The sequence below is a fragment of the Misgurnus anguillicaudatus genome, chromosome 24, assembly GCF_027580225.2.
Source record: "Misgurnus anguillicaudatus chromosome 24, ASM2758022v2, whole genome shotgun sequence".
NCBI classification, from domain to species: Eukaryota; Metazoa; Chordata; class Actinopteri; order Cypriniformes; family Cobitidae; genus Misgurnus; species Misgurnus anguillicaudatus.
In genome coordinates this window covers 19,727,905-19,750,561 of record NC_073360.2, presented here as the reverse complement: position 1 = coordinate 19,750,561, position 22,657 = coordinate 19,727,905, and the positions used below count along the sequence as shown (strand labels likewise).

The window sequence follows — 22,657 nt, the reverse complement described above, 5'->3', positions numbered from 1 at the left end:
TGTTGATGCATTATTATGCATTGTGAAATGAGATTGTGCCTTCCTTTGGTGTGTAGTTTCTGATTTGCATGGCACCATCTTTGAAGGTTATGTTTAAATCTTGTAATCCAGGCTAAAGTCTCATAATCTAATTATGAGATTAAAGTTTGATTTTAGTCATTTTTTTTTTACATTGATTTCACTTTGACATGACCTTACTTAGTACCTATTAAAGATATCAAGGTTTTACAGAATGTTCTTTACATTTTGGGTTTAATCACAAAAAATGACTTAAGATGTGTTTACACAGACTGGGTCACAATGAGCTAATAGGAAATATATGCATTAAACAGTATATTCAAATTATATTTAATATTATCTTCATTATTAATGTTTTTGGGAATTTACATTCAAGAAATATAATTTTTTTTGAAAATGAATGAAATAGTAGAGGGGGTAACACATTTTCAGTTATTCCCTGATGGTTGTTTTTTACCTAATTAACATTTCCTACAGATCCAAACTATTTATGCTGAGATTGCCTGAGTGATTTTTCACAGTCAGACTATTGATATCATCCATGTTAATGAATCACAGTGTCTTTCTCAACACTTTGATTAATTCATCTGCTGATAGTTGCTGCAGTAAACTAGATCACGTTCATGCGTTGCAGTGGAAACTCAAGGTTGGTGCAAAGCTGCAGATGTTTCACTTAAACGTATGGGAACAGGAAGCATCTTGCCTTCACAATACCATACAAACCACAACTACTCCACGTAAATCTATTTAAACATGTTCCTGTGTGGTTGGTATATTTTAAATGTTTGTATTTCATTTTAATGTCAAACATTCATTTTTGTTTTGCTTGTTTTGTCTGGATCTCTGGGTAAAAATGTTTTTGTCCAGGTCATACATGCAGTATTTCACCCCAAAATTCAGTAAATAAATTAATACAATTCTCATTTATGCAGAGTATAAGATAAAAAAGTATAATTTTTGAACAAAGATATTTTTGATGGATTAGTGAGATCAGTCCAGCAGTCAAATAATTTTATTTGGTATTTATATGTAAATACATGTAAGTCTGAAATATTAATAGTCTTAACATTAAGAAATCGGAAAGCAAACAAGATCCTGTACAGTCCGTGTTTTAAAAAACAAAGTGTTATTCTAGACAATGAAGTTCACAGTTCTGCCCCGTAAGTGTATCAATGGCTTCTGATGGAATTGAGTTACATGGTTTGAATTTCACTTTCAATTATTGAGGTGTCCCTATTCACCGATGGACTTAAAGGGGCTATAGAGCGACCGAGGACAGAAGTCTGCAGAGATGAAACGGGGAGCTTGAGCCATGTTCAACATGCACCGATATTTCATTTTCTTTTTCTCTTTTGAAGCATTGAGCAACTTAATACAAATACGGAACGTCCTTGTATCAGGTAAGCATTGACAGCATGAGATTCGAATTGCAATGCATTTATTGAATTTATTATTAATTTGAGGTATTTTTATATGATGTAATTTTGCAGGTGCAGATATAAAACCTGATATTTCAGAGTATTTGATTCAGTGTAATAAGACACATATATCATGCTCAGAGGGAACCTATTTTTCATCAGGCATCTGCCTTGAATGTCCCGCTGGCCAATTGTGAGTGCGATACATTTTTTATTTTAGTAAAATCCTACAGGATTTTTTAAACATAAAAAAAATAAATAAAATATTTGTTTTTATTGCAGCTGTCCTGGAAATGTTTCTGCACCTAGAAAGTGTCCCACCGGCATGTTTAACCCTTACACCGGAAAGAGTAGTGTTCAAGATTGCCAGGTGTCCTATTCCATTTATATAAAAAAACATTAATAGTCATATGTCATTATCATTTTTCATCACAGATTTTGATATCAGGCTGGATGCTCAGTTTTTCTTCTTCTTTTTTTAAAGCCCTGTGCCCCAGGTTTGGTTAGCACAGAAGACCGTGTGGATTGCAAGCTGTGTCCTGACGGTTTTTCCTGTGATGGTGGATCAGGCAACCCTACAGCATGTCATTCAGGACATTATTCTCCAGATGGACTGACACAGTGCCTGCCCTGCCCCTTTGGCTTCATTTGCATTGATGGCTTTCAAATGAAGGTGTGCGCAAACGAATGTATCTGTTTTTTGTTGCACAAAGTGTCTTTAACAGTTTTATTCAGGGTCAGAAATGCCACTGATAAACTAAAATGCCAGACGAGTGTTGTGTAACTGTTGCTAATATAAATGGATGTTTGATTTAAGGTTAGAGTCATCCTTTCTCAGATTAAAAACTAAAAATATTAACATTTATTAGTTTATTTAAAGCGACGTACGGTGCATTCAAGTTATACATTTTATAACATCCAAACATGCAGAGAAACACAGCACAGTATTTTTTATTAAACAGCAAACACATTTGTTTTAAATGTTAGTAAAATGTATGTCCTCAAAATAGGTAAAATGCTGAATAATATTGCTCCTTAATAAAAAAAAGTATATTTGTGGTATTAAATTGGACTGTTTGTTGTTTGAAGATTAAATTTTTTATTTTTTTGCATTATAGTGTGGTGCAGGGGAAGAACCAAACATGAACCAGACTATGTGTGTTGAGTGTGTTGAAGGCTATTACTCCACCCTGTGCAGTGTCCTGTGTCAGCTGTGTCCTGCAGGTAAAACACAGCATCCCATGTTTATTCAAAATACATTGTCTTGCTTGCACCTGCTAAAGCCAAATAACCTCAATGTCACAATGTAAAGAAATGCATTCTCAACAGTGGCGGTCGGTGACTTCTTTTTTCAAGGGCGCTCGATGCGAAGTTCGTCACAGCATGTATGTAGCACGTCGTGTGTGGTTCCTTTTTTCAAAATATGTGTTCTGCGCGTCCTGTGTGCATCACATATCTTGTCAAAATAAGTGCCTGCTGCAGACTCGTCTAAAGGGTTTATGATAAAAGAGACGCTCACGTTTGCCAGATACTCACATAAATCATGCAGAGTTTACTTTTAAGGGAGTGTCTTGCGTGTATTTTGTGAACGTGAGCATTTCTTTTGTCATAAACAGTTTTGACGCGTGTGCAGCGGGCACTTATTTTGACAAAACACGTGATGCACATGGTTCACATGACGCAACAAACACATATTTTGAAAACGCAAGCAACACACACGACACTCCGAACACTTATTTTGAATTAGCGCCCCTCGGATGAGCAGTCACGAGCCGCCACTGATTCTCAACCACACGTACACACTTACAAACAGCTAATTGTTTTGCACATTTCATTCTTTAGGGAGCTACTGTCCCTACAAAAAGATGTCTGAACCTCTTCCCTGTCCCGCGGGCCACTACTCAGACAACTCGGGTCAGAGCGAGTGTAAAAAATGCAATGGTTCGTCAGACTGCAAAAGTACATCGACTCCATCTTGGTCAAAGGGGCAGCCGCAGCTGGGGCTGAGGTCAAGGCAGCTTATCTCCTGTCCCCCTGGGACATACAGAGACGGAGAGAGATCAGACTGTGTTGTGTGTCCTCTCGGTGAGTTAACGTCTCATTCCGGCTTGGCTTGATTTAAAAAGTGTTTGCTAAAATATTGTTTAACTGATCTTTGGCAGGACACTACTGTGTTGCAAGCATTGCAATACAATGTCCAGCAGGAACTTATGGACCAAAGGAGGGGCTACAGAGAGAACGGGACTGTGCTATTTGTCCTGCTGGTACTTTTTTGTGTAGTGTAGATGTGGGTGAATTATTCGTAATGTCATTTCTATGATTTTAATATCTTTGTTTTATCCCAGGGTTTTATTGTTTGGAGGGCACTTCTCGCAGACCGAGTTCTCAGTTTTTGTGCCCACAAGGCTATTACTGTGAAGAGGGCACGGGCGTGCCACACGGGTCACCTTGCCCCGCTGGAACCGCAGGAGGACAATTGGGTCAGACAAGTAGAGCAGCGTGCAAGAGATGTGCAGAGGGTCGCTACTGCCCTGCAGGTTGAACCCATAACCTATATTCTGTACTGTATGCATGCAAAAATTCACACACTTTATCTTTTATGTTTGTTGATGCCACTACATAATCTGGGTTTTCACTGAAATACTTTTTGTAACTCAGGTAGTTAAATCTAATCATTTAATGTTAAACAAAGCCGGCTATACAATGTCTTTTATCACTAAACCTACATGAACGACTGCTGTGCTGTTTTCTGTTGTCAGCTGTTTCCTGACTGTTGATTGTGTAGCACAATGCATGTGTGATGTGGGTGAAGAGCGGAGGGAAGATGGAAAAATTCTTTACGATGTTTTTAGAAGCTGACTCTCTTTCATCTTTTCTCATTGGTTGATAAACGCATGTACTGTAAAAAAAGGGTAGTTCACGGATATGATAAAGGTCTGTTATCATCTAATCCCCTGTACTGTAAGACATAACAGGAGTTATATTTAAATGCATGTACTATATGTTTTCTATATGTGACCCTGCCTGTGAAACCCAGACTAATTCATATTATGAGATTAGGAGCATCAAAGTTTAATTTCAATCATTGATTTCAGGGTTTATAACCTTTAAAACCTTACTTTTTATTTGCACAGAATGTCTTTACATACTTTTATGTTGGAAACCACAATTCATCAAAAATTACTTTAGCTGGGCTTCATGCAAAGAGAGTCACATATTTGGGCTTCTTATACCTCTTAATATTCATTGAAACTTGTCTTGGTTGGTACTGATAGGTTCTGCAGGTCCTGGTTTGCTTTGTGCTCGGGGAAGATACTGCCCGGCGGGCACATTAAATGAGATCTTATGTCCACAAGGAACCTTCACCCCACACCAGGGAGCCCTGAGTAAGGTTTTAGTTTTCTTTAAAACACAAAATCAGTCAGATTCCTTACAACACATGCATTTATTTCCTGATCTGTATGATCATAGGTGTGAAGGACTGTTTAAAGTGTCCACCAGGCTTTTATTGTCCAGAGGGAACGAGCGACCCAATGCCCTGTCAGCCGGGCACATTCAACCCTCTAGAGGGGCAGGATGCTTTGACAGACTGTAGGCCTTGCTACCCGGGCAAAGCTTGTACCCAAGTAGCATTGAAGGTTCCTGATGTGGATTGCATGCCAGGGTTAGTGCATTTTAACACCTTTACAATTCACACCATATTGTGTATCTAAAAATCAGCTTAGCTTTTCTTTTTTTTCTTCAGATTTGTATGTCCACCGGGTTCTGCCCGACCGAATGACCCATCCAATGCCTGCCCTCCTGGTACCCTTAGCAACCGCACAGACCTCACTGACCTCTCCCAATGCCAGCATTGCCCTGCACGTTACGCCTGCTTTCGAGGTACCAGCATCTCAGCTTGTGTGTTTGATCTCACAGCCTTGAGCCACAGAAACAAAGACCTTTCATTCTGTGGTAAATGTCTCGCTTTTTATTTTTATTTTACAGGCACAGGTGGCGTCCAAAGACCACCACTCCTCTGCTTTCCTGGGCATTACTGCCCCACCGGCACTATGTTTCCCACTCAGCACAAGTGTCCTGCTGGAACCTGGAGTGATCGGAGCGGGCTTGAGTCAGAGAGTGAGTGTCGGCCGTGTCAACGGGGCTGGTACTGCTTAGCGGGTGTGGGCGCCCCCTCTGGGAGATGCAACTCTGGACACTATTGTCCTGAAGGTACTGAACATTTTTGACTTGAATGTTCTTTCACATGGAAAACAGGGATGAAACACAGACATTATTTTTATAATGCTGTCAAAAATAAGAGCACGCTATATTAAAGAAATTTCACCCTGGCACGCAGGTTTTAAAATAAGCTGTTGTAACGGGTTGTGCTTTAATGAAAGCGAAGTAGAGATGAATCCATGTGCAAAAGGTTATTTATTAGTAAAATCCCAAAAAGGGCCAGCAAACAAATCCAATAAGGGCAAATCCAACAAACGTAATCCAGAGACAGGCAAAAGTTCAGGGCAGGCAGCGAATTGACGCGTTTTAGACCATAAAACATTTTTTGTTACATACAGCAAACATCTCCTCACTATCTGCTTGCTGCCTGTCCACTGTTCAAACTGTAAAAAAACGCGATCTCTGTAGACAGCTCAGGCTCGACAAACGGCAATATCAACATAGTGGCCAAACCTAGCACAACAAAACATAACAAAGTGTTCCAGCCAATAAACGACAAGAAGGATTTGGGGGTGGGGGTTGGGCGCGTTCATGAAAGCACGGACGGGAGAGAGAGGGGGAGGCGTTAACTACGCTCCATTTGTTTGAAAACAGTTCAAACATCAACAGGAAGTGACGTCGCACATTATTCGCTTAGAGAGCCTTTAAACAGCCATGAACTGGTTTACAGGAAGTGCTTAAATACAAAACAGACAGGAAGTGTGAAGCGTGACATGGCAAGGTGAATATCAAAATAAAAGCCAGAACAGAACAGGATGTCAAAATAAAAGTCCTAAAAACAAAAATACACAGAACACAAGAAAACACAGAACAAAACCTTACAGCTGTGTACAGAAGCTGATTTACTTTTTAAAGCTATTACACAATACAATGCAAGCAAAAATCATTTAAGATGATTCTTTGGCAATCATGTTGAAATCACCACTGGGTACCACCTATAGAGACAGGTTTTTATAAGCTGTCGACCCCAAAAAACGAGCGTTTAAAGACACAAAAGTGGATACAGGCAACTTTTGATAGTACAACTATTATTAGAACTACACCCACTGGAGGGAAACGTAGATCCACTTTTGTGTCTTTAAACACTCGTTTTTATGGGGTCGACAGCTTATAAAAACATATTTTTTAGCTTGTTAGCTGTACACCTTGTCACACAGCAGCTTTTAGGCATTATTCAGTTTTTTTGTTAGAAGTAGGGTGGCCATTCGCGCCAGTTCCGCCGTACACGTCCCGAACATGTTTTCGGGTTCGTTCTCCGGAAGTCGCGTTGCTCGACCGCATACGTCATCGAGGTTCTCACATATCAGTTAAAATACATTCGAAAATTAAGATTTATTTCTTTTAAGACATACAATCGTTGTAGTTTCATTCTTACCTTGAAATGTAACGGTTGCTTTTCTGAAATTAAACCCGAAATGTTAAACCTTGATGACATATGTCGACCAACGCGACTTCCGGAGAACGAACCCGAAAAGATGTTCGGGACGTGTCCGGCGGAACTGGCACGAATGGCCACCCTAGTTAGAAGCCAGAAATGACAAGGAGGCAGCTTAACGTAAAACAAAGTGAATGGAGACGGTTGGATTGTTTTTCCCCGGTGGGCATTGTTTTCAAATTAGCATAATTGTGCTTTGTCTCTATACTTACAGTATGCTGTATGGTAGTAAGCAAGTACAAATACAGCTCCTATGTATTGTATAGGGAAACCTCAGCTAATAAATGGCAGTACTTTAACGTTAAGGCCACTATATTAAAAAATCAGACTTTTCCATGTTTAAGTGCTATAATTGGGTGGCCGGTGCTTCTATCAACCTTGAAAATGTGTAAAAGATCAACCCAGTAACTTAGTTTTGGTAAACCATTCTCTGCAAGCATGTAAAAAACTAGATCATTGAAATCTGGCTCCCCTTGTGATGTCAGAAGGGGATAATACCACCCCCTAATCTGCACTATCCATCCACGGCACCACCATTTAGTGCAGAAATCAGCTAATTTGCATTTTAAAGGACACACCCCAAAATTGCACATTTTTGGTCACACCTACAAAGTGTCAATTTTAACATGCTATAATAAATTATCTATATGGTATTTTAAGCTAAAACATCACATACGTACTCTTGGGACACCAAAGATTTATTTTGCATATTAAAAAAGTCTTGTGAAATGTCTGCTTTAAGCATTAGATGTAAGTATTGCTACCTCTTCTCATTTTTATATTGTTTCTTAAATTGTTTCTTCTCCTTTAAAATTGTTATTTTAAGTGTTAAATGATAAGACTGAATGTCTTCTCAACGTCTGCCATTTGTCATTACAGAGGTTTTATATATGTGTGTATCTCTTCAGGTACGTTGTATGGCTCACAGTATCCATGCCCTCCAGGCACCTACAGCACAAAGATGGGTAATGGTGGAAAAGAGGATTGTCAAGTCTGTCCAGAGGGATATTACTGTAATGAAGGGACATCTAAAGCGACGCCCTGCCCACCGTGAGTAGCAGATCCATCGGCGCTAATGAATAAAAATAAGCAGGGTTGAAACTATTGGATTTGATGTTGTCTGTGTGTCCAGGGCAACATTTCGTCGGATGAAAGGGGGGCAAAGGGCAGAGGATTGCTTAGTTTGCCCTGCTGGCTACTTTTGCCCTTATTCAGCCACTATCAACCCAAAAGTTTGTGGAACAGGAAGTTATTCTGTAAGTGTTGCTTACTGTCATTGTCATGATTAAAGTAAGTGTAAGTAAACCAAAATGTAACATTAATTTAATTTCTATATATCATCTTACCTCTCCGATTTTCTGTCTTTCTCTTGTCCTCAGGACGAGGGGTCAGAGGAGTGCCTGCCGTGTTTGCCGGGTCACTACTGCAGCAATGAAACTACCAGTGCAGAGGCCATGCTCAGAATAATGGTCTGCCCTCCGGGGTTTCTCTGCTCGCAGGGTCTGGATCGAGAACCCCAGCGCTCAGCAGTATTCTGCCCAATAGGGTTTTACTGTCCAGGTGGAAGTGTTGTAAGTATCATTTCGAAGGGTCGGGAACATTGTGACCGTCGTCGATCAACGTGTCAGATGATCAATGGTTTGAAACATAGCAATTATTTCCTTTTCTATTATTTACACGCTACTCAGGATCCTAATCCAGTACCGTGTCCTAAGGGAACCTACAGTCAACAGCCAGGTCTGCGTGACCCTTCAGACTGCACTAAGTGTCCAGAGGGAGAATACTGCTACACAGAGAATCCTCAGGAAGAGCCTCTCATTCAACCAGTATGGCTGTGTATTTCTTTGTTAAACATCTTAGACATTTGTAGTATTCTATGCAAATAATGGTTAGTTAAAAAAACTGTAATTGTTCAGGGCTCAACGCAAAGAATTTTTTATACTGGCCCAGTCGAAAATTTTGGCAGGGCAAGTCAAAACCTGAACCACTGGCCCCAATTAAAAAATATCAGTGTCACATATTTAAAATAATAATTCAAAAGTCAAATATAATTGTATATAACAGACATGTTCCAATGAAAAAAAGGCTCCCAACTTTTCAGCTTTATCTGTAAACTGACAGCAAACTGTGCAAAATATTGCATAGTTTTTTCGTCATGTTTTGCCCAAGTAAATGTCAGCTCCCAAGATGTTAAATAATATACATTGATGAAAATATATTTTAGTGACTGAAGGTGAAGCACTGGCCGATCGGGCAAGTGACAATACTTTTTACTTGCTCGAATGTCTCTCACGCTTGCCCTAGGCCACCGGGCAGTCCTTTATGTTGAGCCCTGTTGTTTACACATAATACAGAAATGTCTTTAAAGGTGGTGTGTGTACATTTTATCAGCATCTAGTGGTGAGATAGAGAATTGCAACCAACAGCTCACCCCTAAATTTCAAAATGTCTATGGTAGCCACCACTGGACAAACATGTCGTTGTCTGACTACATTAATAATTTCTCGCTAGAAATGCAATCAGAAGGTGTAAAAGTGGAAATGAAACTTTATTTACACTAAACTTGTGCTCCAGCTGCTTTCTTGGCCACCATTTTATTTTTTCGAACTCGACCAGGCTCGACCAATAACATTCCCTGCGCACACAACGGCTCATTTTAAGGTAATCAAAACAATACAGTTCATTATGTAAGATCTTTATACACCACTGATAATATAGTTATGTATATTATATTGCATTTCTGTCAAGAACTGGGCCGGATTTAAGCCAGAAAAGACAAAACAATAAAGCTAAATAAAACTTGTTTGCTCTTTACACTAAGGTCATAGGACATTAAACGACTTTAAAAACACCATTCATATTTACCATTGATTCTATAATAAAAAGTGATTTCTTATAGTTATTTTATTTTATTTTATTATTAATTTCTCTGTCATTATAAGTATATATAATCACTGATATTTTAAAGCATCTGACATTTCCAATAAAAATGTGACTTAAATTATAAATCATTATTATAAGCTTACTATTGTGAATTGTAGGACGTTAAAGTGCACCTTTTTCAATGCTAAAAAACAACGTTATTTTGTGTATTTGGTATAATACAATGTGGTCACAATACAATTCAGTCCCAATGCAATGCTAACAGAAGTTAACTTACAGGCTGTGAGTCAAAGCAGGAGGAATTATAGTTACAGAATGCAGCTTTTAAGATACAATTTGTATTTATGTGCCGAAAGATGGCGCCAGATCAAACAAAAACAATGATGTTGTTTACTGACGCTCTGAAGCAGCGTGGAATTATGGGATTTGTAGTCTTTAACTTTAGCCATCAATCAGACGAGAACGAGAAATCACGTTGATGGATAAGGTAATCAAGTCTTATAAATGTTGCGTTTGATGACATCGTTTATTTCATTATGTAAGTTTATATGTGATGTTCAAAACGAAATTGTTAGTCATATTGATATTACAGTATTAGTCCAAATTCGATGGCAAACACAGCTCAGAATTAAGTTTTCAACTTACAATCTACAATGATTTTTCACATAATGTATTGACAGTACAAATCTTATTGTGAAGTGTCTTAAAATGACCATTTTTGCTGTACAATACCTTTGATGTGCATATCGTCCGCGGGAAGACGCGCTGATTACAGTCTACACACTAATGTTGTGATCAATATAATAGCATACGTTTTTTGAAGGGTTACGAATCAAAACAACTCACCCATCGCGTAAAACACAAGCAGGATCAGAATCTCACAATACCTTTGATGTGCATATCGTCCGCGGGAAGACGCGCTAATTACAGTAATGTTGTCATCAATATAATAGCATACGTTTTTTGAAGGGTTACGAATCAAAACAACTCACCCATCGCGTAAAACACAAGCAGGATCAGAATCTCGGTCTAGTTAAATGCTGTCGTGAAGCTCTTCTCTATCCAGATAATGCAACACCAAATTGATCCTCCCTCGTTTTGTTCCAAACTCTTCTTGGGTCGTTTGGTTGGCCCGTACACTTACAGGAGCTGACACAACCAGCGGCAGACGGTACAGAGATATCCATAAGTCCATAAGCAAGCGCGTAGTTCCGCATTTGTCCACAACACTGGCTGCGTCCGAAAACTCAAGGCAGTGAGGACTGTGAGGACTTGTGGCCTCGCTGCCTCATGAGGACATGACTTCGGACTCGGAGGCCTGAAGGCCGCTCAGAGAAAGGCTTTCCGACGCACTTCAAAGGCAGCGTGTTTGAAATATAAACAGAGAGCGCCTTTGTGATAACTAATCACATATTTGAAAACTACAATACTAATTTCTCGCTAGAAATGAAATTAAAATGCTTAAAAAGTGAAAATATACGTTTATTTTCACTAAATTTGTGCTCCAGCCGCTTCCTTGGCCGCCATTTTATTTTTTCGCGCTCGACCAGTGTGGTCATGTGGTTTACGTCAGTAAAGGCGGTGACAAAGGGTCACATGGATATTAACGTCATTGACAGGAGACTGCACTGCCCCGTGTCAATGTTTTGAATGGAAATTTTCTCACGATTTACAAGTAGTAGAAAACATTACAGACATTGATAGTAATCAGCTGGACAAAATATATAACACTGGCCTAGTGGTTTTTGGACATTTTACTGCAAATATCTTACAAATTGCACCTTTAAGTAATGCTTTTTGTAAACAGAATGTGTATTTTTGGATGAACTTCTTTAAAAACCTTTTTTCTATTAGACAGGAAACTGTCCTAATGGATACTTCTGCCCTCCTGGTACTGGACATCCAATGTCATTCCCGTGCCAGACAGGCTCCTTCAGAAATGACTCTTATGGTCATAGTGGAGGAGCTTGTGTGGAGTGTCCTTCTGGACACTTCTGTCCCACTCCAGCCACACACACTCCTACAGTCTGTCCACAGGTAAATATACTTAAAGGGGTAGTTCACCCAAATAATGAAAATCTGTCATAATTTTCTCACTCTCATGTTGTTACAAAACCTGTATAAGTTTCTTATTTCTGATGAACCCAAAGGAAGGTATTTTGAGGAATGTTCGTAATCAAACCATTCGTGTGACATACTTTTAGTCTTTTGCTGCTAATACATCTGCATCTCTTTTGCTTTTTATGACAGGGGTTTTATTGTATTGAGGGAAGCTCAGCACCAGAGCCGTGTGCAGAGGGCACATATGGATCCCGGCCAGGCCTGAGTGAAGCGTCACATTGCACCCCTTGTAGTGGGGGCAAATACTGCACAGCACTGGGACGAACTGAGCCTACAGGAAACTGTGAGGGAGGGTTTTACTGTAGACATGGATCTACGAGTCCAGTAAGAAGATTATTACATTTACATTCATGCATTTATCCGATAGTTTTATCCAAAGCAAATGTTATTATTATTATTATTATTATGTGTGTTAAAAGGTTCTCAAGCTTTCTGTTTTTTCTTCGACAGGTTCCTCCTGATGGTCCTAAAGGGGGTGTATGTCCTGCTGGAAGTTTCTGTCCACCAGGTTCAGTTCATCCACAGCCCTGTCCTCCAGGAACATACAGTAACAGTACGGGTCTACAACATGCACAGCAATGTGTCAACTGTCCTCCAGGGTAGGATCAGAAAAGCAAAATGTTAAAAAAGACAATGTTTAGCAGGAATACTATTGAATATTTATCCATAAAAACAATTTAATATTTATTCCTGTTGCTCAGTTGGTAGAGCGTTGCATTAGCCGTTATACATGCTGATAAAATGTACTGCTCAAATGCACTCTAAAGTGCTTTCGATAAAAGGATCTGCCAAATCCATACATTAAAATTGAAATGTGAAAACATTTACATTAGAAATTTCTATTGAAATAGAACTTATATGAGGTGCAAAAATAATAAGAGTTGTATACATTATACATTATATTTACTTCCACTTCTTATTTCTCCTTTGTTTTCTTTAGCTATTATTGTTTAGGAACTAACTCCACATTTCCAACCGGTCCATGCTTTGCGGGTTATTACTGCATTGGAAGTTCAGCCACCCCTATTCAATATGAAGCCGAGGAGGGACACTACACCTTAGAAGGAGCCGTGAGGGCTGAACCCTGCCCAATGGGAACTTTCCAACCTGTAAGTCATGTCCTTAAAATATTTACATGAAAAAACATACATTTTTAATCTGTTTTAATGAGATTCACTCCTTTTCTGTCAGGGAAGAGCCTACAATTCATGCATTGAGTGTCAACCTGGGCGACTGTGCAACAAGTCAGGCCTGTCCCAGCAGCCCCTATGCCCACCAGGACACTTCTGCCCAGCTGGCACCTTAATTGCCCATCCATGTGCTCCTGTATGTATCCAGTCTTATTTTTAATGGACCACATAATTTCTTATGTGATCTAATTTTTTATATTTGAAGGGCACATACACTTCAAGTTCAGGGGCGGAGGACTTGCAGCATTGTGGTCCATGTGATGCTGGTCAGTATTGCCACTCTCCAGGCCTAACTGCTCCACAAGGACCATGCGAACCTGGATTTTACTGTACTGGTGGATCCAACACAGGCAGCCCGGTAACCCATTGTGTATATTGACAATGCTGATTCAGTCTGAACCCTACAATTTATCGATTGATCTGTTTCTGTGTTTTACAGATAAGCTCCAGGTATGGTGATATTTGTCCCATGGGTTATTACTGTCCATCAGGCACCAGACACCCACATGAGTTCCCCTGCCCTCCTGGTACTTGGAGTAATGCACTGGGGGCTCAGACTGTGTCGTCCTGTTGGCATTGCCCTGCTGGCTTCTTCTGCAATAGCTCTGGTCTTATTCAACCCACTGGAATATGTGCTCCAGGTGCATACTCTTGAATCCCTACATACATTTTTATTTATAATCTTTGTTATTTTTTTGTTACTGATCAGAGATCTCCATCATTAAATACAGGGTTTTATTGTGTGGGTGGTGCTAAGACAGCCATGCCTGATGATGGGGTAACAGGCAACAGGTGTCCGCCAGGCTTTTACTGTCCACAGGGCTGCACGTCACCTCTGCATTGCCCTGATGGAACGTTTTCAAATAGCTCAGGTGCACATTATTTATTTTAAATAATATAAAATTGTATAAAATAAAATATTTATTACTGTTGTCCTATTAAAAATGTTTGCCATTGGTGTAATATGCTTTGGGTAAAGTATTTAAAATTTTACTTTGCATACTACCTATGCTACTGTATGTAGTATGCAAGATTACTAGGGCTGTAACGATTAATCGTGTGTCCCATTAAAAATGCCTGTCTGAAACCGAATCTGAATTGCAAGGCTGCGATAATGTTTTTCATGTGCAGCTTGTGCGTGTACTGCGGCATTTGGTCAGTAGGAAGGAGTCGGAGTCGTTTATAATGTGCATTTAAAAAAGCAACACTCATTAAACAAAATCATTCAAAATATTCCTTATTATCATGAAAATACCTGAAATAATTTGAAGAACAGCGATATAAATATTCCTGTAGACATTTCCTGGAATAGCGTTTGTAACGCTACTTCTTCTGTGGCACAAAGGGAGTTTCTGCATGAGAGCGCCCCCTGGCATTCGCATGTGCCGGAATTTCACAGTTGACCGTTTCTCGATACCAAGTACGCCAAGTTCAGACTCGGAAGAACGAACTCCTCACGCGAAATGCATTCTGGGAAACTTCGCTGTCATAAGTCCACACAAGTCTCCTCTGAAGCATCCTCGATAAAATGGGCGGATCAAGAACACATCCGGGGATTTTATGTAAACTTGGGCTTGATGCGAACTTTGAATTGGTCCACAAGAACGCAAGTACAGACAAGAACGCATATTGAGAAACGCGCATTTGCACGGTTAATCGTTACACCCCTAAAGATTAGTACTGAAAAACATAGTATGTGTAATTATTCATAATTATTTATATAAAAAGGAGGATGGGTGGCATTTTTCTAAATTAGTAAAACATTTTAATGCATACTTAATTAGTTACTAGGGCTGTCACAATGATTAAATTATCATCTCATCGCAATTGTTTGACCTCATCGCAATGATTTCAAATCACCGCAATGATTGCACATCTCTTTAAAAAACACAAGGGGGAGCTGCAGCACCTGTATAAACAAGACCGTATTAGATGCCGCTCCTTAAATGATAGTGTAACGTAATATATTGCAAAGCCAAAAAAACTGCATTTAAATGCAAAACTTTGAATTTTCAGTTTTTGAAAGATATATTCATTAAATAATTACTTTTAATATGTGTTATGTGTAGTAATATTTACTGCCAGGTAAACCCTGCAAAAGATTTTATTTAAATAATCACAACAATGTGTGAACATTATTTTATGAAAATTCAGAAACATGACAGCCCTATTAGTTACTTAATGTGTGTCTTGTCTGTTCTTTACCTTCAACTCAAACCTTAATAAAGTAACTTTGGGTCAGTCTGGGAATAACTTGCGTTGTTAATGTGTACGCAGGTGCTGCAAAATGCAGTGACTGTCCCCTTGGATGGCTGTGTCTGGAAGGGGAGGAGCTTCAGTTGTGTCCGAAGGGACATTATTGCCTGGGGGGCACTGTGGAGGACATCCTCCCTTGCCCTCCAGGCACATACAGCCCCAAAGCAGGACAAAGCCAAGTAGAGCAGTGTTTACTGTGCTCAGCTGGTGAGAGCAGTGCCCCTGCTTTACTTACACCTTTGGCAGTATTAATAGCATTGGTCTAGTATTATGTTCATCATACCGACCTATCATTTTAAGGAATGTACTGTGAAGACTGGGGACTAGTTGAACCCACTGGTCCCTGTCAGGCGGGGTATTTTTGCCTAGCAGGTATGTCTAAACACACTGACTTTAACATTCACTTGAATCGTATTTCTTTAGATTCAAGATTTGGTTCATGTATACTTACTTAACTTTTCCAGGCATAAACTTTCAGAATCCCGATGCGAATATTAGCACGGGTGTAGGTGGTCCTTGTCCCATTGGGCATTATTGTCTGGAGGGCACTGGACTCCCTTCACCCTGCCCGCTGGGCACATTTTCGAATAGGTACTTTATAGCATAAAAACATTAATTTAGCATACGGAATTAAACTAAAGATTAATTGATGAACAGATAGATAAATACATCAACAAATTCAATATGTGTCTCCCTAGTCTTTATGTAACCATGAGCTCGGGTTGCATTGTGTGTCCTGCTGGGAAATTCTGTGGTTCAGTTGGCTTAAGTAGACCATCTGGACCTTGCCAAGAAGGTTTCTACTGTCCTGCTGGGTCAACATCATCAACAGGTGTGATTTTGTACCATGTTGGTATCTGGGTGTATCTTGATTTTTTGTCTGTTTGTCTGTCTAAAAGTATTATGATTTGTACAGGATCTGATTCTGAAGGTGGACTGTGTCCCCAAGCACACTTCTGTCCCACTGGCAGTGCCACGCCTGTTCCCTGCCCTGCTGGTACTTTTACAAACCTAACAGGCCAGATTCAGTGCAGTCCATGTCATGCTGGATATTACTGCCCAGAGAGCACCAGCAAATACACACAATTCCCCTGTCCTCCTGGATTCTACTGTCCCGATGGTAAGAGTCACAGCATGTGCCTCGAAAGTATCTTAAAAAAAGTACATTAAAAGTGAATTTATATTAAAGGTGCGGTGCATAATTTTTGAAAAACACTTTGGAATCGGGCCGACTACCAAAACACACTTGTAGCCAATCAACAGTAAGGGGCGTGTCTACTAACCAACACCGTTGCCTGGGTTGCTTATGTGTGTATACACTGCAAAAAATGATTTTCAAGAAAAAAAATTCTTAGTATATTTGTCTTGTTTTCAGTAAAAATATCTAAAAACTACTATCATGTCATTTTAAACCTGCATGCCAACTGCTCCACACCCATTGGGTAAGACACTTTTTATTGTAAGCTTAAACTTACTTGACTGTGATAAGTTTTTTTTTTTTAAATCAGGACTTAATATCCTAGGTCATAGATCAAGATTTTGGAAAACAAGAAAAAAAACTTTTTTGAAGTGTCAAAGTCTATTTAAAAATGTCCTTTTGTTTATATATATACTGAAAAAGAAAAAAAATTCTTAGTATTTTTGTCTTGTTTTCGGTAAAAATATCTAAAATTATTAAATTAAGATGCATTTTCTTGATCAAACCAAAGAAAATAAGTCTAGTTTTCAGAACAAAAATATCAAATTTTTGTGATTTTGTGCATAAAACAAGCAAAAAATATGCCAATGGGGTAAGCAAAAAATATTGAACATTTTTCTTAAACACTAAATTCAAGAAAAACTCAAGAAAAATTTGCTTACCCCATTGGAAGATTTTTTTTGCTTGTTTTATGCACAAAATCACTTACATTTGATATTTTTGGTCTAAAAACTACCTTTTTTTTGGGTCGTTTTGCTCATCAAGAAAAAAACATCTTTATTTAAGAATTTTTATATTTTTTACTGAAAACAAGACAAAATACTAAGATTTTTTTTCTTGAAAATCTTTTTTTGCAGTGTGTATATATATATAAAATAAATAAAAAAGCAAAAGGACATTTTTAAACAGACTTTGACACTGCAAATTTTTTTTCCTTGTTTTACAAAATCTTGATCTATGACCTAGGATATTAAGTCCTGATAAAAAAAAAAAGTATAACAATCAAGTAAGTTTAAGCTTAAAACAATAAGAAGTGTCTTACCCAATGGGTGTGGAGCAGTTACATGCAGATTTAAAATGACACAATATGTAAATAATTCCAGAATTTTCAAATATACTATAAACATGCAAATTAATATAACACAATACATTATAAACATTTGTCCTTAGTATTACGCAGGACTGCTCTTTCCTTACAGGCACAAAGCACGCCACCGAGTTCCCCTGCCCACGTGGCTATTACAACCCTGAGCCAATGACCCACAGTTTGGACAGCTGTCTGCCCTGCCCTCCAGGCCACTACTGTGAGAAAGAGAGACTGTCCACTGTGTCTGGGAAATGTAAAGCTGGTAAGTACATCGACTGAGAGAGTAAGCCTTCAGCAGATGTTCATCAATATTAAATTGACATGATTTAAAATATATATATATATATATATATATATATATATATATATATATATATATATATATATATATATATATATATATATATATATTTTAATCATCATACAGGATGGTTCTGTGTATCTGCTGCCTGGAACGCTCAACCCTTTGACCTGGACAACTACACTAATGCGAACTGCCTATGCCCTGCGTCCTCCACTGGGGGCAGATGCCAGGTGGGCTTCTATTGCCCATTAGGGAGCTCTGAGCCTCTACCTTGCCCTCCAGGGGCCTTTTGCAATGCAACGGGTATCTATCACATGCAATGAAACAAGTCTACATGTAATGCTGTTAGAAAAACTAATTACATGCAACTGTATTATCAGGTCTCCCCCTCCCAAGTGGACCATGTTCTCCTGGGTATTATTGTACTGGAGAAGCAACTTCATCAAAACCTACAGATGGGATCACTGGGGACATTTGCCCTCCAGGGACATACTGTGGTACAAATTACTGTTTATGTCATTTAAACTCAGTCTAGATGTCCATAAAAACTGTTAGTTAATCATGCTGTCTATTGTTTATCCCCAGATGAAGGTTCCAGTGCACCAGAGCCATGTCCAGCAGGGACTTTCTCCCCAGTAGCAGGTCTGGTAAGCCAGGATCTGTGTCAGCCCTGCCGAGAAGGTTACTACTGTGATACCACAGGTCTTCAAGCTCCTACAGCCCCCTGTAGGCAGGGTGAGACATAGCACAGACCAATTAAAAGTCATATAAGATTATTCATTGTTAGGGACTCTATACTCATAGCATAACAGGCTGTACATTTGTGTTAGACAGTTTTCACCATGTCCTTGTACGTTTTTTGGTAGGTTACTGGTGCCCCCTCGGTCAGACGGATGGCCTAGCTTTGCCATGTCTGGTCGGTCATTACTGTCCCCCAGGAAGTCCTGTCCCAATTCTTTGTCCTTCTGGGACATATCAGGACAAGCAGAAACAACCAAACTGTTCAATGTGTAAATCAGGCAAGATTATTTTTTGTACAATGTGCTTTTTCAGTAATTAAATGATAAATGTATGATATACATGTATGAGTCCTATATGTTTTATATATTGTGTATTTTTAACCAGGTTTTTTTTGTGATGGGACATTTGGGGCTACAAATACATCTGTCCTGCAGCCTTGTCCAAAGGGACATTATTGTCCGCAAGGAACAGGCTATGCCAAACAATTTCCATGCCCAGCTGGCACCTATAACCCGTACGAGCACATGGAGAGCCAAAGTGCCTGTCTTTTTTGTCCATCAGGACATTTCTGTCCGGCTGTGGGACTGGAACAACCCGCAGGTGAGACTTACATGCTGATTAAACAGATAATTTTATCGCAATAAATGTAATTTAAGCCCCATACTGTATGCTTGCTATATAAGCCATTTGCTTACACGGACTTGTAGGACTGTGTCTGGCTGGTTTCTGGTGCAAACAGGGCTCTCCATCACCCAGTCCTTTTGGCACTGAATGTCCACTTGGTCACTACTGCCCTAAAGGTGTTGTAAAAATTTAATCAGCTTTGACTTTTGATATATTTTGTACAGTTGATTATATTAGGAAGGGGGTTAAAAAGAAATTATTTTGTAATTTTTTACACATAGTGTTTGCTGTCATATGTTTTATTATTCAATTACATTTCACAGCATGTTATATAGTACTCGAGAACATGTTATATTGCTATAAAATCAAATCAATATAACCTCAGTGCATGATTTAAAGCTCATATTTCCTACTGCAGGCACTACCAATCCTTTACCTTGTCCTTTGGGCACGTGGTCTAACAGCACAGGACTCAAAAGTGTTGAGGAGTGCCCGTCATGCCCTGGAGGGTTTTATTGTGCATCCACTGGCCTTACTGAGCCCACCGGTCTCTGTTCTGAAGGGTATGAGCCACACTATATGCGTTTTGTTATTCCAATAATGCCAAGAATAACTTGCATCCTATTGTATCATATTTCCCAAAAGCTTTTATTGTGCTGCGAAAGCAGAGACACCCACTCCTACGGACGGGATCTCAGGCCATGTCTGCCCTGAGGGTCATTATTGTCCTCCTGGAACCACTCGCCCTGTGCCATGTGATCCAGGGACTTTTATTACAGTCACTCAGGGCTCTCAATGCTGGGCCTGCACTGCTGGCTGGTACTGTTTGGATGGGGCACTGCACTTGTGCCCAGCTGGTTGGTTCTTTGGTCTCTCATTGGCTGTTCAGAACGAAATACTAGCTTACTGGATAGCATACAGTCTAATATATACAATTATTTATGCATTACCATTGTGTCCATTTAGCTCACCTGGTAGAGCATTGTCTTAGCATCACATGGTGACATTTTTTTTTCCGACAAACACACTAATAGATTTCACTCCCATTCAAAAACAGCAATCATATATTGTTATAGATAATGCTGTTCTCTGTTTGCCCACAGGTTTCTATTGTCCTGAGGGAACGGGGTATGACTGGAGGCCTTGTCCAGCAGGGACATACAGTCCTGATTTTGGCCTGAGTAGCATCTCTCAGTGTAGAGAATGTGATGAAGGACACTACTGCTCTCTTCTGAACTCAACCTCAGTTTCGGGAGAATGCTCGGCAGGATATTACTGCTCACATGGGAACATCTCACCTCAACCTCTCACAAAATCTGCAGGTGATGTGAGACCGCAACATCAGGCTATATTATATTATTTACACAAATGAACCATATTTCAGATCAGTACCAGAAATTATGAATAAAGTATAAAAATTCTAAAGATATAGTTACACAAAAATGAAAATTACCCTCATGCCTATTTAAAGAAGAACATTATATCGGTTTGACCTGAAGTCCAGAAGTCCAGTGGTTTATGGCATGCAAACCCCCCCATGTAGGATGCATCCCTTAACCCCCTCCCAAAGAAAATTCATGATATAAAACAATGTCAAACTTCGAATTTGAAATAAAAATACAATACAGTAAACAATACAGATACAATGTAGTGTTGGTGGTTAGTAGCTTTATTTTTCTGAAGTTTAATTACAGAATTTATGATAAATAATTTTTTTATAAAATCGAGGCCCTCAGGCGCAATTTTGTACCTTCCAAGGGGGGCCTGCGCCCCAGTTTGAGAATCTCAAACCAATATGAACTTCTTCTGCAGAACATATAAAAAATCATTTTTAAACAATGGTGGGGAATCTTGTTTCAATAAAATGCCCTGACCTTATTAAAAAAAATGGATCTGATTCAGATGTGAAGCAGACTAATTAATTTTTTGGAGACTAATTCTTTAAACAAACAATGAAAGAATAAAGATTAAATAAACATCCGCGTCATTTGCTCTTTTTTGCCAAAGGTGTGGGAGGACCCTGTCCCATGGGTCACTTTTGTGCACAAGGCACCGCTAAACCCCAACCTTGCCCACAAGGCACTTTCAGCAACAAAACCAAACTGGTCAAAGTGGTAAGAAACTTTCATTCAGTCAGTCATTTTATTTACATACATGCATATGTATACATATTCATGAATGAAATATAAAGAAAAGAAGAAAAACACAGATATGCACATACAGTAAAAACATAATTCAGATTAAATGCAAGGAGACAACGCTTCATCTTAAATTTGAATTCATGGATAAAGAACATGGATAATGGTAGGCTATATCAAAGCCTTGGTCCATTTAGACTCATTTAAAGACATTATTTTAAAGTCAACTATGGCACTGATAAAGAGTTAAGAGACATTATATGCAAGCCCCAGTTAAAAATCTAGCGTTGTCAACCTTTTGGAGGCTTGTAATAGAAAACTGAGATATTCCAGCAAACAAAGAATTACAATAGTTCCTGCGAGAGCCCGAAAGCATGTGTAACTCTTTCCAGATTAAATTTATCCAGTTAAAGCTTTTCTTATACTGTGTTTTTGTGTTGATAAAGCTTAAGCTAGGAGTTCAAAATAACTACCAAGCTTTTCACTGTGGGTTTGATTATCAGTGCAGATTAGCAATATTAAAGGTGTTTTTTCCATTATCGACCGAGGGCCCAAACAAAAAGAAGTTTTATAACATTCAGGATTTCTTTATATCATAGTGGGTCTCATGTTAATTCACTTATCAACATTCAGTTCCACGTGTTAAAGCCACAGAAACTGTTTTCTAACAGGAGGATTGTTTGCCGTGTCCCGCCGGTCATTACTGTGACATATCTGGGCTGACTGCACCCAGTGGAGAATGCTGGGAAGGTTTTTACTGCATACATGAAGCTATACTCCCCAACAGCCCAATCACAGATCACAGAGGAGGACCGTGTCCGACAGGTAACTGACAGATCGCCCAAATCAGAGTAGATTAAAGACACCCACCTTCTCCTCAAACCGGCCCACCACATCCATTTCTCTGCTCCACACGCAGGTTATTTTTGCTCTAGAGGCTCAGCCGTTCCTCAAGCCTGTCCAGAAGGATCCATCAGCAGCAGAGAGAGGCAGGCCAGCTGCAGTTTGTGTCCTCAGGGGTAG

The 22,657-nt window shown here is 39.2% G+C and overlaps 1 protein-coding gene across 1 annotated transcript; it reads left to right on the top strand.

The window, feature by feature from the left end:
• The first annotated feature begins 396 nt into the window (after positions 1 to 396).
• LOC129438836 (uncharacterized) lies at positions 397 to 22,657 on the top strand. The gene is made up of 42 exons (XM_055197744.2): positions 397 to 1,418; positions 1,509 to 1,629; positions 1,719 to 1,806; positions 1,921 to 2,109; positions 2,555 to 2,660; positions 3,279 to 3,521; positions 3,599 to 3,700; positions 3,782 to 3,973; positions 4,712 to 4,822; positions 4,908 to 5,100; positions 5,182 to 5,318; positions 5,424 to 5,648; positions 8,001 to 8,142; positions 8,225 to 8,348; positions 8,472 to 8,663; positions 8,781 to 8,918; positions 11,830 to 12,012; positions 12,226 to 12,420; positions 12,547 to 12,695; positions 13,037 to 13,205; positions 13,288 to 13,422; positions 13,492 to 13,644; positions 13,726 to 13,927; positions 14,018 to 14,158; positions 15,564 to 15,749; positions 15,843 to 15,914; positions 16,007 to 16,133; positions 16,241 to 16,374; positions 16,459 to 16,662; positions 17,940 to 18,089; positions 18,255 to 18,434; positions 18,512 to 18,628; positions 18,717 to 18,866; positions 18,998 to 19,150; positions 19,257 to 19,472; positions 19,580 to 19,677; positions 19,915 to 20,059; positions 20,142 to 20,315; positions 20,600 to 20,818; positions 21,504 to 21,610; positions 22,306 to 22,459; positions 22,554 to 22,657. The coding sequence occupies exons 1-42, from the start codon at positions 1,331 to 1,333 to the stop codon at positions 22,655 to 22,657; spliced, it is 6,408 nt and encodes a 2,135-aa protein (XP_055053719.2). The 5' UTR covers positions 397 to 1,330.